General features: G+C 38.8%; 1 protein-coding gene across 1 annotated transcript in view; it reads left to right on the forward strand.

Annotated features, from left to right (window-relative positions):
* Positions 1-14947, forward strand: part of LOC113172631 (receptor tyrosine-protein kinase erbB-4-like) — a 234711-nt gene that overhangs the window by 161290 nt on the left and 58474 nt on the right. The window contains exons 6-12 of the mRNA XM_026375601.1: positions 523-641; positions 1713-1854; positions 4020-4133; positions 4351-4477; positions 5008-5081; positions 9790-9880; positions 11174-11373. Coding sequence (XP_026231386.1) covers positions 523-641; positions 1713-1854; positions 4020-4133; positions 4351-4477; positions 5008-5081; positions 9790-9880; positions 11174-11373 — 867 coding nt within the window. The remainder of the gene's footprint in view (positions 1-522; positions 642-1712; positions 1855-4019; positions 4134-4350; positions 4478-5007; positions 5082-9789; positions 9881-11173; positions 11374-14947) is intronic.

Raw genomic sequence — 14947 nt, forward strand, 5'->3', positions numbered from 1 at the left:
AATGAATTGTTTTTCTAATTCTAGCTCAACTTGTTTACACTGTGTAACTTTTTGTCACTCTTACTCTAAAGGCTGCATAGTGGGTGGCAGCGGCACGGTTGTTAGAATGGTTACCCATTGACTCTTGGGTCGGCGGTTTGTGTCTTGGCTCCTCTTGGCCATATGCTGAAGTGTCCCTGGACAAGATGCAGCACCCCTGAAGTTGCACAAGCCAGTGTATTCTATACTTCTGCTTTAAGTCTTCATAAAATTGGGAGGCTTGTGTCACCAGCGGCATCCTGTGTATAAACTAACCACACGATCCACTGTGGTGACCCCCATGAGACAAGCTGAAAAATAAAGAAAGAAAGAAAGAAAGAAAAATAATTCACATATGTAAATGTTCTACTAGCCTCATGAATTTATGCATGGTAACATTTTGATCTTCAGGTGTAAAATAGCTATATTGCATATGATACATATAAGTATGTATAAATATATCCTCTCTTTCCCACTCTCTTTTATACATATGTCACTCCACAGTAACTAAGACAGTGTGTGCCGAGCAATGTGATGGCCGTTGCTTCGGCCCCTATGTTAGTGACTGCTGCCATCGTGAGTGCGCAGGTGGCTGTTATGGACCAAAGGACACAGACTGCTTTGTAAGTAAACGCGTGCACACACACACACACACACACACACACACACACAAACACACACACACACTGCTTGTGATGTTTCACTTCTTTTGATTCAACATACTCTCTTTTGCATTAAAGTGGCACTTGCATGGCAAATATCATTAAATGGCATTTAATTGACATTTCTTCCAGACATGAGTGTCGTTGTCAAATACGGATCTTACAACCCCAGTCCCTCCATCCTGGCTCTTTACTGGTTCTTTTTAGGGTTTATCCATCTGCATATTAAATGATTTCCACGCTTGTTATTCAGAGCCCATAACATATGGAGCTCTTCTGCCTGACTTTGGACTTGCAAGTTATTTTTGTAAATCTTGATTTGTCACACTTTGTCTTTTATTAAACATAAAACTATAATGAATGAAAACGTCATTTGTCAATTGTGCATATTAGTTGTCTTATTTACTTACTTGCATAAGATTTCAGTTTAACTTTGGCCAAACTGTTTCAGTATACATTTAGCCTACCAAGGTATAGTACAATTATATTATTTATACAGTAATGTTGCCAGAAAGACTTCAGACCCCCTTCACTGTCTCCAATATTGTTATATAAAATTACATGAGTTGGACTCGACTTTGAAAGGTGCACACTGTATGCATACTGTATGAGACCAAAAGCTATAAGGTCAAAGGACCTGCCTGCAGAGTTCAGAGACAGGACTCGTGCAAGGCACAGATCTGGGGAAGGCTATAAAAATATTTGCTGCGCTGGAGGTTTCCAAGAGCACAGTGGCCTCCATAATTCTCAGATGAAAGTAATTTTTGCAGCCAGTCGTCTTCCAGGAACTGTCCACCTATCCTAACTGAGCAATCATTGGTGAAGGGTCTTACTAAGCTGGGTAGAAGCCTCTCATCAGTGCAAAACACAGAAAACCTATTCTATCAAGGTTTGTTAAGGCACACACCAAGATCCCAAATCCCCAAAACGCCACGCTACTGTATGAGTTAAGAAAAGATGTCTTTGGTTTGGGTGAAATTATACTGTAAGTGAAGTAGTACATCTAAATCCTTGTTCTCTGTGCGTTCACAGGCCTGCACCAACTTCAATGACAGTGGAGCATGTGTGACCCAGTGCCCTCAGCCATTTTTCTACAATCCCACCACCTTCCAACTGGAACACAATCCCAGGGCAAAGTACACCTATGGAGCCTTCTGTGTCAAGAAGTGTCCACGTAAATTTGACCACCTGGACACAAACACACAAACACAATGCAGACACACCCTGCTTTACTATTATATTTATGAAGGCTTTATCCTAACTGTTTTAATTCAACAGAGCTTTTTATTACTAATAAACCCCCCCTCTCATAACCAAAAACTTTACTTCCTTCAGGTAGCAAGCATTGAGTTTCACAGCGTCATGCAAACACACAATACGGTTAGGTGCTATCAGTCACATGGATGCGGATGGACCTGCACCCTCTACTGCTCTTCTTCTGGACTGTCCACTCTGCCCTTGCCTCTTGTATCAGAGCCTCACTTGATATTGGTTGAGTTAAAGTGTTAAATTGATCAATATTGGGGCCTGGGTTGTAACTCCAACAGTTTTTTTTTTTTTTCAGGATAAAAGGCTAAAAGTCAACATGATGGTTTATAATTTGCAGATGATAAAAACACAGCAAATACATTCTGTTGTACATAGCTGATCACCTTACAGGGACTTGTCAGTGCTTCACTTGTCATAGTTTCAATTTTTGCTTGTCTCACACTCATTTGTGTTGGTTCAGTGTCCTCAACAAGGACCTTTTTAATAAATAACGATCTTTTATACAGTTTGCTTTTCATGGTAATGTGAATGGTCAAGAAATGTATTGAAGTAAAGTTAAAATCAGTAAAGATTTTAAATCACCTTCATCACTGTTGTCTTCAAGGTTTAAATATCAGATGAGGTGATGCATGAAGCCTTCTATTAATAGCAACTCACATTAAAAAGACATAGTCATAAGTATTTGACAAAAATGACATTACCGTATATTTATCAAGGATTATACAAAGGTTGGGGCAAAGATCATAATTATGTATACTCGCAGACACACTTTCACAAACACACACACACATCTATGCACTTTCATAGGCTCCCTGTCACGGACGTGCACAAACACAAATCCCATAAACAGAAGCAAGCACAATTACCTTTTTTAAATGCTTTATTTGGATTTGAACACTGCAACAACCTTTTCCTACTGGTTTGCTTCTACTTACAATTCAGAGGGTTGTCGTGGACAAGAACCACAAAAAGATACTTGGGGGAGTTTGCATTACTTTTCCTCCTCAAGCTTCTCATGACCTTCTCATTACTGCTGGTGGAACATTTGCAGGGCAAATGCTGTTAATATAAATTCAGCTTTTCTTATGTTTTTGTTTATGTCTGTGTGTGTGCACGCACATATGCATATGTGTGTGTTTATGTTCATGTGTGCACACTGTGTCTGTCTATTTCTGTAAGTTTTAGACCTAATTAAGGGTTTTTGTAAAGTGAAGACATTGGCATTGGTCTACACTTCCACAATGGGCTGTTTCATGTTTAAGAATATGGTTTTAGATTGGGGTTAGAATTAGGCCAAATTAATTTGGGATATGGGCTGAGGTTGGGTATTTCATTAAGTGATGAAGTTTAGAAAATAGAGCTAAGTTAAAATATACTGAAGCAAGGGTTGTTGCTGTGCTTTGCTATGAGCCTAATTCTATCACAAGGATGTTTGGTTAAGAATGAAGCAAGCAAGTAACTGAATAGACCAATGATTCATTCATTCTGTCTCACCCCAAGTTTTAATGAGTTCTTTACTGTACCTCCCGTCTGAGGTCAAAGTGATGATAACTAATCAGAAGTTTAGTGTCAGTATTTCTTTTTGTTTTTTTTGTACTTTTTTTACTCTTGGCATTACTCGGTTCTGTGACCACAACCCAGCTAACCACTAAACACTGGGCTACGCTGGCTCAAACTGCCAGTAATATCACCATAAAGAGGCTTCATGGGTCGATGAGGCACAGATTTTTCTTTTATTTTCGCTGTCATGTTTTGTCAGAGACAGATCATTTCACTCTACCTGTGGAGCTAACTTGTGTGTGATGAATGCTATCACCACTGTGAGTAGTGAAACAAAGGTGGCCTATAGGTCTAATCTAATTCACTGATTAGCAAACTTATAATTAAATAACAAATGATGTTCAGATAAAAATGTCAATTTAACCCCTTCATTGTCGGTCATGTGAAACCAGGCATGCTTCAATTTAGGAAAGTGGCTTTCAACACTTTTCATGTTATTACCTACACCAAGTGCACTTGTGACAAACCACAGCTATCTGTATTTGACATTTACAATGGATTGTTTTTCAGATAACTTTGTGGTGGACCATAGCTCCTGTGTAAGAGCGTGCCCCAGTAACAAAATGGAGGTGGAGGAGAACCGTATTAAGATGTGCATTCCTTGTACTGACATCTGCCCAAAAGGTAAAATCCCGGATAGCTTTATGTCTGAAATATGAAAAGATAATAACAGAATAGAAATAAAAGGATAAAAGAAAGAATGCAACATTCCTATGAAATGCAGTTTTACTTTAAAAATGTATTTATATATATATACGTATATTATTTGTGTCAGCATTTTGTTGTTAGTGAAACATGCAATGAAACTAATGCATTTCTCCCATGGTGCTGTGTGTTCCAGCATGTGATGGCATTGGTACAGCCAGCCTACAGGCAGCTCAGACAGTGGACTCCAGCAACATTGACAAGTTTGTCAACTGCACGAAAATCAATGGCAACCTGGTATTCCTCATTACTGGAATCAAAGGGTGAGAGCTGAAATATTATATTATTTCTTTTCTATCAAACTTTACCTTGACATTGCATTCAAAATTAATACCTCTAGATCCTAATGCATTGCAAATTGTGTTGGCCAAACACTTTAGTTTGTCACATTTTTCTCTGTTAATATACATTTCTTGAAATAAGCGTCAATTAGAATTCACACCTAAAAAAAAATAGGCGCAGTGTTAACAGTTTAAAGAAGTATTCCTTATCAGTGTCACCTATGGCAAATGTGAATTATTATATATGCTCATAAGTTATACTAAGGTGTGTAAAAAAGGTTAAGAATGCGAGAATTGCTGTGAAGAGATTGTGCCATGCAAGACAGTAAAATAAAACTATGCAAGACAAAATAAATTTGGTAAAAAAAAAAAAGAAGACATCCAGTACTATGCAAACATCACATGCTTTACTGATCTGATTTTCAGAGCTGTCGTGTCTGTGGGTAAGTGCAGCTTATTTTTCATTGCAGTGATTAAGAAGATTCGTTCTGATCTCCCGTTATCATTTACAGGGATGTCTATCACAATATTGAAGCTTTGGACCCAGAAAAGCTCAACGTGTTCCGCACAGTTCGGGAGATCACAGGTGGGTAGTACCGTGGATCGTATCAGAAACATACAGTACATACCATCATACAACATACAATAAGGTCCAAAATATTAGAACTGTGACACAATGTTCATAATTTTACATCTATACGCTACCACAATGGCTTTAAAATAAAGCATTCATCAAAACAGGGTTCGACAAAAGCATTCAATCAACCATTTAGCCGTTTTTAAACACACCCATTTTTAGAGGCTTAGTGGTAATTGGACAATTCATGGCAAGCAGCACTTAGCGTTCTTTGTGGTGTGCTTTACAGTAAGCTGAATGAACCAGAAGGCATTTAGACAACATTCTATAACGAATGTAAAATCAACAGCGAGAGTTATAAGCATTCACAAAAAGAAGATAACAAAAACAAACCAGACACACAAGTGGCGTGTGACTCTGTACCATCAACTTTGGATGGAATTAGTGCGCGGATACTGGCCCTCGTCTTGTTGTAAGTGGAATTATTATTACAATTTATGGACTAGATTTATGCTGAAAGTGGTGTGGTGAGATGTTTGGGGACAGTAGGGCAGCCCAAGATTCAAAAATGGAAAGGACCCAATAGCCAATAGGCGATGATCACATGATCCAAGTAATAAAAACAAACCATATATTTGTAATATAGATACTTTGTGCAATTACCTTTGGGACGAGGAAGATGGGGGAGAGCATAAAAATGGCTGTAATTGCTACATGGTCAATCAGATACTTTCATTAGACCCCTTGAAAACAGAAATCCTGCGCTTCAATGACATCTCAATTGTTGTGCCACTGTTCAAATACTTCTAGGCCTGAGAGATACATAATTAACAATCACTAACCTTGATCCCTTGTCTTGAACTTTTATGCCATATGTGGTGTGCGTAAATGTGAGGCCTGTGTGTGTAACTGTGAGTGTATTTGCTCAGGTCTAACCCCCCCCACCACCACCACCACCACCACCACCACCTCCCCCCCTGAGACTGTCCACACCAAGGACAGACATTGCAGCATAAGATGAATATCAGATGAGTCTTTCAATCTCCTCTGTCTCTGCTGCTTCTCCCTCTGGGAGCCACTAGCCTTGAGTCCCACAGTCCCAGTTCTCCCTTCACGCACCATAAAGAAAAGATCCACAACATGTGGTGCGCATCTTTAATCCTCCGGCTTCCTCATGCCACCACTGCTTCTAAGGGTGCATGTATACTGTCATCTTTCCACCCGAGACATTTGACAGTGCCATCAGAAAGCTTGTATCACCAAAGTGGACATGGAATGAGAAAATATAATGTTGTACTTAAGAATAGCAATTAAGCAATAGTGCATCTTACCTTCTACTCTTAGCAAACACATAATAATAATATACTTCATGGTAGTTTTTGTATTTGGGTCTTTGTGTTTTTTTGTTTTATTTTTATTTTTCCAATGCAACCACCTGCTGAATTCTGTAGGATCCATACCTGATTCAGATCAAACAGCTGTGCTGCAGTTGAAGAACACTTTTGATTTGTTGGGTAAGGATAAAACAAAAAGAGAAATACTGTTCATGTGCTTAGTAAAGTGATAATTTCTAACGCAACTCAAAACATTTAAGAAATATGCAAAAAGGAAAAAGAAAGGACAAAATGAGAATGTAATCAGATGCAACAACAAAAAAATACTAACTAACTAAAATAACTAACAAATTGGCATTATCTTCTAATTGGTAAGAAACTATTACATAAACTTTGGTTGAGCTGTGTGTGCAAAATATGGAAGCCAGGAGACATTAAAAAGGGTTTTAACTCTCAGCTACTTAGAAAATGCAATTAGTAAGCAATTTCAGTAATTAATTGCGTAATTAGCTGATGTGTTTGAAATCATACATTCATGTTAGATTATGAGCTTTGCACAGCAAAAACCTGTGGTCTGTCTTTAGTAGTAGTGTCCCCGAATGCATTTTATTTTGTTAACTGTTAAACATCTAAATACCGAGGAAAATGAAAGTGTGAGCATTTAAAGTTACCCAGAAATATTCAAAATCTTGCCTTCCGAGGTTTCTTTTCATCTTTCTTTGTTAGTGATAGAGGTTTGAGAGCAGGTGACAGGGACAAACCATTGGCCAAAACACAGTGTGGTCGGAGATGTGTGTCAGCTCAGCTTGTCATCTCTGAGCTGTCAGGAAAATGTGACTCCTGTCAGAGGCAGACAACCTGTCTCTGTGACCTCAAGGTTACTACTGGCATTGCACTAGATTTCAAATGAGCTGTGTAGGAGGACAGGTCTCATCCTACACACCAGCACAACCATCTCCTCCCCCCCCCCCTCTGCTCCTGCTTCTTTTTCTCAAGTGACTCTTGCTTCTCTTTTTCTGAATCTTCAAAGACATATTGCCAGGTCAGATTTCACCCAAAATATATAGATCAACTTATACAGTTTAGCATCTTTAAGTGGGCTTCCCAGTGTTGTGGATCACCATTATCATCAATCAGCACAACTTAAACACTCTTAACCTTTGCCTGTCAGCTCATGGCCTTCTTCTAAGTGGCTTCACACTGTAATATGCTGTGTGCATTGGTGTACCACAGATGTAGCTCTCAGCAGAACATGAACAGCTGATAGATGATGTTTTCAATTCACTTTTCTGCACAAAACCATTCGCTGAGGTGAGAGGATGGTGAAGGTACTGACAAGGCTACAATACTAAGACAAATCCCCCTTACATGATCCTGCACTTGTGTTAATATTGTATTGTGCCTATGTGCTACACACAGTGGTTCTTTGAAAGTTTGTGAACCCTTTAGAATTTTCTGTGTTTCTGTATAAATGTGACATAAATCATGATCTGATTGAGTCCTACAATGTAAAGGGAACATAATAAAACAAATGGCACACAAAAATAGACTTTTGGTGAATGGTCATGGTGAATGCGTAAGCTGAAGGTGGTCCAACGAAATATGTTTGAGTGGATGACTTTTTTTTGGACATCTGTGTGTGAAAAGTATGTGAACTCATGCCCTCAGTAACTGCTGTGACCCACTTTTGCAGCAATAACTTCAACCAAACAGTTTTTCAGCCATGTACATTGGCTTGGAGGGATTTTAGCCCATTCCTTACAGAACAGCTTCCCTGTATTAACTGCCTGCCTCAAGTCTTTCCACAACATTTCCACTGGGTTAAGGTCAAGACTGTTTTTTTGGGCTATTCCAAAACGTTTAACATCATCTGTTTTAACCATTTTAGACCATATTGAATAAATTGATTGTTGAAGTAGTTGTAGTATTGCTTCATAATCGACTTTGTGTTGAGCTTCACTCCATGGATGGATACCTGAATTCTGCCACCATCATGCTTTAGAGCCAGCATGTCTTGCTCTTGGTGTGGTCTGTTTGTAGGCTACTCCTGTGGAAGGTAACATTGGTCAGTACAAACTCGTGTCGGTTCAAATTACTTTAAATTATGACAAAACCTAAACAATGTAGTCATTTTGAGTCTTCCCCTTCAGGATGGACAACCTTTCAAATATAGATTCTCTTTTTTAGCAGTACTCTATTAGCACTGTATTACTTTACATTAACAGAGGCAAGCATGCAGTAGCCAGTAGTTCATTACAACTTCCCAAAAGAGAACTGTGGTTGGGGCTGTGAGGTGCCTCTGCACTTTTTCTGGCCTTAATCGTTGTGGTCTTGCATACGAAGAATAGCTGTGAGAATGTGTATTAAATTCAGCTCATGTATGAGCCCAGGTGTGTAATTCCTCGCACTTCACAGTTGTTTTTTTTTTTTTTTTCTTATTTCTTCATCAAATACTCTTAATTAGCATTTGCTCAGATCCTGCTGCTGTTCAGTTGGGAGTGATACAACAACCAAAGTGTCCACAAACTGATAAATGTGCTGTGGAAGGTTATTGCTCTCTTGTCAACAAGCCATGAGTGACTTTCTTTCTCCGCAGCTCCACTTACCTAACTCCTCCGTTTCTGAATGAACAAAATGATGCACCCTGTGGGAAAAACACTGTTTAATATAATGGAGTCCGATAGTGCTCATTGATTGGAGAATGCGCCACAGTGCCCATCACACCCACAAGGTTTTTCTCACACATTCACCACCTATTTTCTTCCTTTGCATTAAAGGCAATACAGCAGTAGCTTGTGGCCCCTGCGTTTTCTATTGGTGCTTATAATTTGTGAAATTTTGTGTATTATTTTCATTTTGACTTAACCTCCTATGCAGTGTTTTTTTTTTTTTTTTTCTTGGTTTCATAGTCTCATCCAACTGCCTTGTTTGTCCTCTAGTGTTGGTTTGGGAATTGCACCTCCCTGTTGTTCCTCTACTAAATATTTTATATTTCTGAAACCATTGTTGAAAATACTAAATGAACCACAGCCACCATTTCAGCCATTCATTTATCATAATCTTAATGATTTAACTGTAGTGAAGTAGATAAAGAAAATGCAAAATGGTTGATATTTTACAACTTTACACATTATGCTATCACCAAACTCCTCTGTGAAGTTGCGGTACCTGTAACATACAAGTGTTTGGCTGCTTTCAGATGAGGCTCAGCTGGTGTGGTTACTGTGGTCCTGGAATGCTGCTAATTCCAGAGAGATGCCAAGTCCCTCTTCCCATTTTATTCTTGTCACTGTGTTAGTCGATTTGATCAACTGCTGATTCTAGTCCATCACTGGTGAGTCATTAAAACCTCAGTGCCTGCGTGTGTCTGTGTTCCCATTTAGGTTTTCTGAACATCCAGTCCTGGCCTGACAACACAACAGACTTGAGTGTTTTCTCCAACTTGGTGACTATCGGGGGAAGAGCGCTATACAGGTACACATACAATGGTGTCAGCACTACCGCTTACCCACATGGCTCAGTAATCACTAGCTACTATGATAATGATACTGGTAGTGGTTGGCAGTAACATCAAATATGAATATATTAATCTAATTAATCCCATTAAGTTTGGGCAATAAAGAAAACTTTACATGCTTTTACAGGTTGGTACCAAAGAACACTATATTATTATTAGCATTATTATTTCTTTTAATCCAGCTTATATAACATCAGTATTAATGATTTAACTTTTTTAGTGATTATTTTCCCAAGGGTGCTGTAAAACCCTATGTCATATGAGACATATAAACTGCTGAATGCAATATGTCTCCTTCATGTGTGCACATGAAGGTGTTTGTACTGTATCAGTGCACCTGTGTGTTATTCACCTACAGATGGAGGAGGAAACAGCAGGCTGCAGTAAAAATTACAGCCTGCCACCCACCTTTACCCCTGTGGTTGATCCTGTATACATCTGATGGCTCCGACGCCCCGCTGAGCCCCTGTCATTTTTAAACCGTGCAAATGGGGCAGATGGGGAGGGGTGGGGTTTGGCTTCGAAGAAAAAAAATAAAGGAACAAAAAAGAGAGAAGTGAGAATAGAAATAGAACAAATTATTGAAGTTATGCGATAAATGAGACAACAAAAGGAATTAAGCAGCTTTTTTTTTGCTTCAGTCTAAGATGTGATGCTGCCACATCTGATTTACAACATCAAGAGTGCACAGTAGCTAAAAATCTGCAACTTAAAATATACCAAATGATTTTGACATGACTGTAAACTTAGTCACAAACAAGGCTTAACAAGGATGCATTATATAATAAATGGGGAATAGCATTCTCTATATATTATTATCGTCCATATGGTTTCCACTGTATTTATACATGATTCACAAATGAAAGAGATATTCCAGTACTGTGCTGCACCATCTGACCAAGCTGCTGTCACGAGCTGGTTCTTTTCAAGTGCAAAGTACTAAACAACATAAACAAGCTTCATACCATATGTCAGCTGTTATGTTACCATCTTCTCTCTACAGTTAGTTAGTATATGCACCTTTTTTGCATTATTATCCAATGAAATAATGTATTCCAGGTCGCATTATGTTTATTTTAGAAAGATACTGCAGTTTGTCTATAAAATATTTGTATGAGATCAAGTTGAAGGCGTTAGTGTCAGTCTAATAAATCCATCATCTCCTCTTGCTCTCCCTTTGCTCTCCTTTTTCCTTCTCCCCCTTTCCTTCCTGTTTGGCCTTCTCCTCGTCTCACCGTCTTCTCTCTCAGTGGGATCTCTCTGCTGGTGTTAAAGCAGCAGGGCATCTCATCACTGCAGCTTCAGTCTCTAAGAGAGATCAGTGCTGGGAACGTCCACATTGCGGAGAACAGCCAGCTTTGCTACTACCATACCGTCAACTGGACTAGACTGTTCCGAGCTGCGAACCAGAAAGTTCTGATCCGCAACAACCGAAGCCCACAGGAGTGCTGTAAGTCCATACTGACATCAGCAAATCATATGCGTTCTTTCCCGAAACAAGTGCATTAAAAAACAAGCATCAGTGTGGCATAAGAATCTAAGAGACATAGCATTTTATTTTTATGTCTCCTGTATTCACATTTGCACACCACTCTTATGCCACGCAAATCATCTGGAGTTGACAAAAACATCAAATAGCAGTTTCCATAATTTGTTTGAACACTAATTTAGCGATGCAAATAAGCTGTGTATTGACCAAAACAGAAAAAAAAAAAAACCATGCTTGAATGAAACAGATTTTCGAAAAATGGAGGCAGCATGCTGTGCCTCACACTACACCTTGTTTACTAGCTCAGTTTGTTTTGCATCCTGTAGTGGATGAAATGCATGCTGCTTAAAAATATTTCTTTGTGCTAATAAAGCCCAATGGCCGAAATAACGAAATGATGAAAGAAACCACAGTGGAAACAAAAATATGGATCGCAGTTTCAAATGCACATACTGAGTTTACCTTTAATTAATACATAATCTGTTGTGTGACGCTTACAGTCTCTTATCCACTTGTTAAATTATCATCATTATACTTCAGTCATTAAATTATTAAACAGCAAACACTGCGAGCAGCCACTGTCCCAAACTGAATAGCTGAATAAATGTGTCTTGTGGTGTACACATCATAACCATAATCATCTGTTTAATGCGTTTCTACCTTTAGACCCTCAGAATAGAGGCCAAACCTTCTGACAAAACACTGAGCGTCTTTTGTTGAGTCATATAATATTGGAGTCTGCCAGATGACTATTAATTATTTAATTGTACTCCTTGCTGTTCTGCATTTTTAAATTCTGGCCTCACATTGAGCGTCGGTCGTGCAGCTCCAGTCAGAACAGTGAGTTCTTTCTTGTTTCTCGCTTTGATAAACTTCTGGTGAAATGTGGAAGGTTGAGAAACGTCTGTGTGACAGGAGATCTGACATAAAAGCAGCTTTAGACAATAGCTGCCATTTCTGTTAAGGGACTTTGATATACAGATTTCTTCATGTGCAAATAAGCTTCTTCCATGACGTCACTTCCTACAGTAGGCAATACACACTTGATCTCTCTCTTATTCTAGTCTGTCATAAGAGTGGGAGCTGATATCTCAAAACTGTGAGATAACAACTAAAAGAACTATCCCATAATTAGACTAATCAACTAACAGGAGAAATCAGGTTCAAATCAGGCAGATAACTGATTTGATGAGAAAACTGTTTCTAAAAATGGACGAGCTTTTATTATATCGCCGCCACGAGTGTTAAGGTATTATTCATTTATGTATACTGTTCATTAATGAGCCAGTATTTGCATTATTGAGTTGGCCCGTTGTTCGTGTGCTCCTTTCCCCTGGGCAGTTCCTTAGTGTTAAGCACACGCGTGCACACACTCACACACACACTGTTCAGTGACTTTAAAGACTTTGGGTGAGACTCATGGCTCTGTATATGTGTATGGGTTCGTGTGTGTATTACAGTGTTTCTACAGTTTATATAGTCACATTGTGGGGACTCACCTTCCTGTTGGGGAACAATAGCTCCTCTTAGCACAACTCATTAAATGTGGACGGTTTAAGGTTAAAACATTTTTATTACAGCCGGTCCGATCACATCAACAACCGTCTATAGTATTACAAAGTCCAAAATAAGAAAACAACAATGCAATTGAACGATGCTTATGAGGATATATCACCACTGATCTAAGAAGATTGATTATTGTTATGCCAAAAGATTTACTCACTCACTCAAGTCCATTTAGTCCAATTAATTAAAGTTTGTATATGTAAAGTTTGTGTTAAAGTTGGAATATATTTATTCATTTACATCAGGATATTTCAGCATCATCCCTACAACTTCCCCTAAAACGTACTGTTAAGTGAAGGTGCATTAGGAATACAATGTCGGCATTTTGGAGCGCAAATCTCACCATAATACATGGGAGAGAAAAGTCTTTAGTAGTCTTCACAAACTACGCAGTTATCTATTTCTGATCTTTTAAATAGACCTAAAACATCACCAAGATAAAGTTATGAAAGAAATATATGTTATTTTAAAGAGCTTTTTCTATTAGAGACATTTGCCCTGTCACATTAGGAAATTCATAATAATGAACAGTAAATTGTTGTTGTTTAGTGGCACCCATGGTTTCCTCCTATTCAAAAAGACTCACGAGTGAGTAAACCGTAGTGATTGGGATTCCTTTAGACAGGTTTTATCAATAAAAATATGTTGATATATTTGTTTTTATCTTTAAAACATCTCAATTATTTGTTTGTATTCTGTGATCATTCGTGTTATTCCCACAGCCTACACTTCTTAGCCCTGTCATAGTAGCCCTGCTTCGCTTTAAATGCTACAAAAAGAACGTAACAAAAGTGAGTCTCAACTACATCTATCATCTCAACCCTTTAATCATCAAGATGGTCAAAGGCATGTTTTAATTTCTTCAGTTAGTATTAATGTTTCTTATGATTTTCTACTCCTGTATTTCAGATTCTTCAGTTTCTGTCTTTCTTTCCTTCTGTTCATTCTTTGATCTTCCAAGTGATGTAGTTAAAAGCCATCAAACCATCTCTATTTTGCTTTTTTGGCACCCATCCGTCATTCTTTTTTTTCATCTTCCCCTCTACGTGGTCAGTTTACCTGCGGCGCTGGAAGCCCTACAGAGGTGGTTTTGTCTCTCATGAAAGGAAAAGCTTTCATCTGGTGCCCTCAAAAGGAACACACGATTTCTGTTTTCTCCGTGTATCTGCATCCTTCTGCCTTAGTTTTGAAGTATCATGGACATGTCTATGGCCGACACTGAGGCATAGCTTCAGGCTTACATGTGGCCAGGACCTAAAAAACAGCAGGGACCTTTTCATAACAGGAGGAGAAGAGAGGAGAGAACTCAGCCTGCATACATTCATACAAATCCAGCCAACAAGAGGGGAAATCATGTCGGACACAGATGGGATGATAAAAGTTCCAAGTGTATCTGTAGTATTGTCACCATGTTATTTCTCCACTCTCATTTTGTCACTGTAGTGCTCTGATGTAGCAACCTTTGTAGAGCCGAGTGCTGAAGGGCGGCAAAAGCAAGGGAGAGATAAGAGATACAGATACAAGAGGAGAATAGAACAGTGTGTAATGGCCCGAGTATATATGAAATACAGAGCCAGAAACAGCATACAGATGTTAACTATGAGTGGCATCGGAGAAAGCAGCGTTTTTTTTCTGTAACAGTACAATTTAACGTAAACGAAACATATACAGTAATTGTTACTACTGTACAGTATTTTTGTAAATCAATCAAAGAAACAAGATTAAGCACAGGCTCCATGATCGCCTTCAACATTTTGTAGTTGAAACGTTGTGTTTCACATTAAACCCTTCTCCCTTTTCTAAGTCTGAGGTAAATAAACAAGTGTGTGTGTGTGTGTGTGTGTGTGTGTGTGTGGCATCTGCAGGTGCTGTCTGGGTCCCACAAGTGCTTTGTCACCATTTGCTCAGCATTCTTATAATAAAGCAGGATAACGCACAGTCTCTCCCGTGCAAGCTCCACAGTAAACCA

This window comes from Anabas testudineus, chromosome 21, assembly GCF_900324465.2.
Source record: "Anabas testudineus chromosome 21, fAnaTes1.2, whole genome shotgun sequence".
NCBI lineage: Eukaryota > Metazoa > Chordata > Actinopteri > Anabantiformes > Anabantidae > Anabas > Anabas testudineus.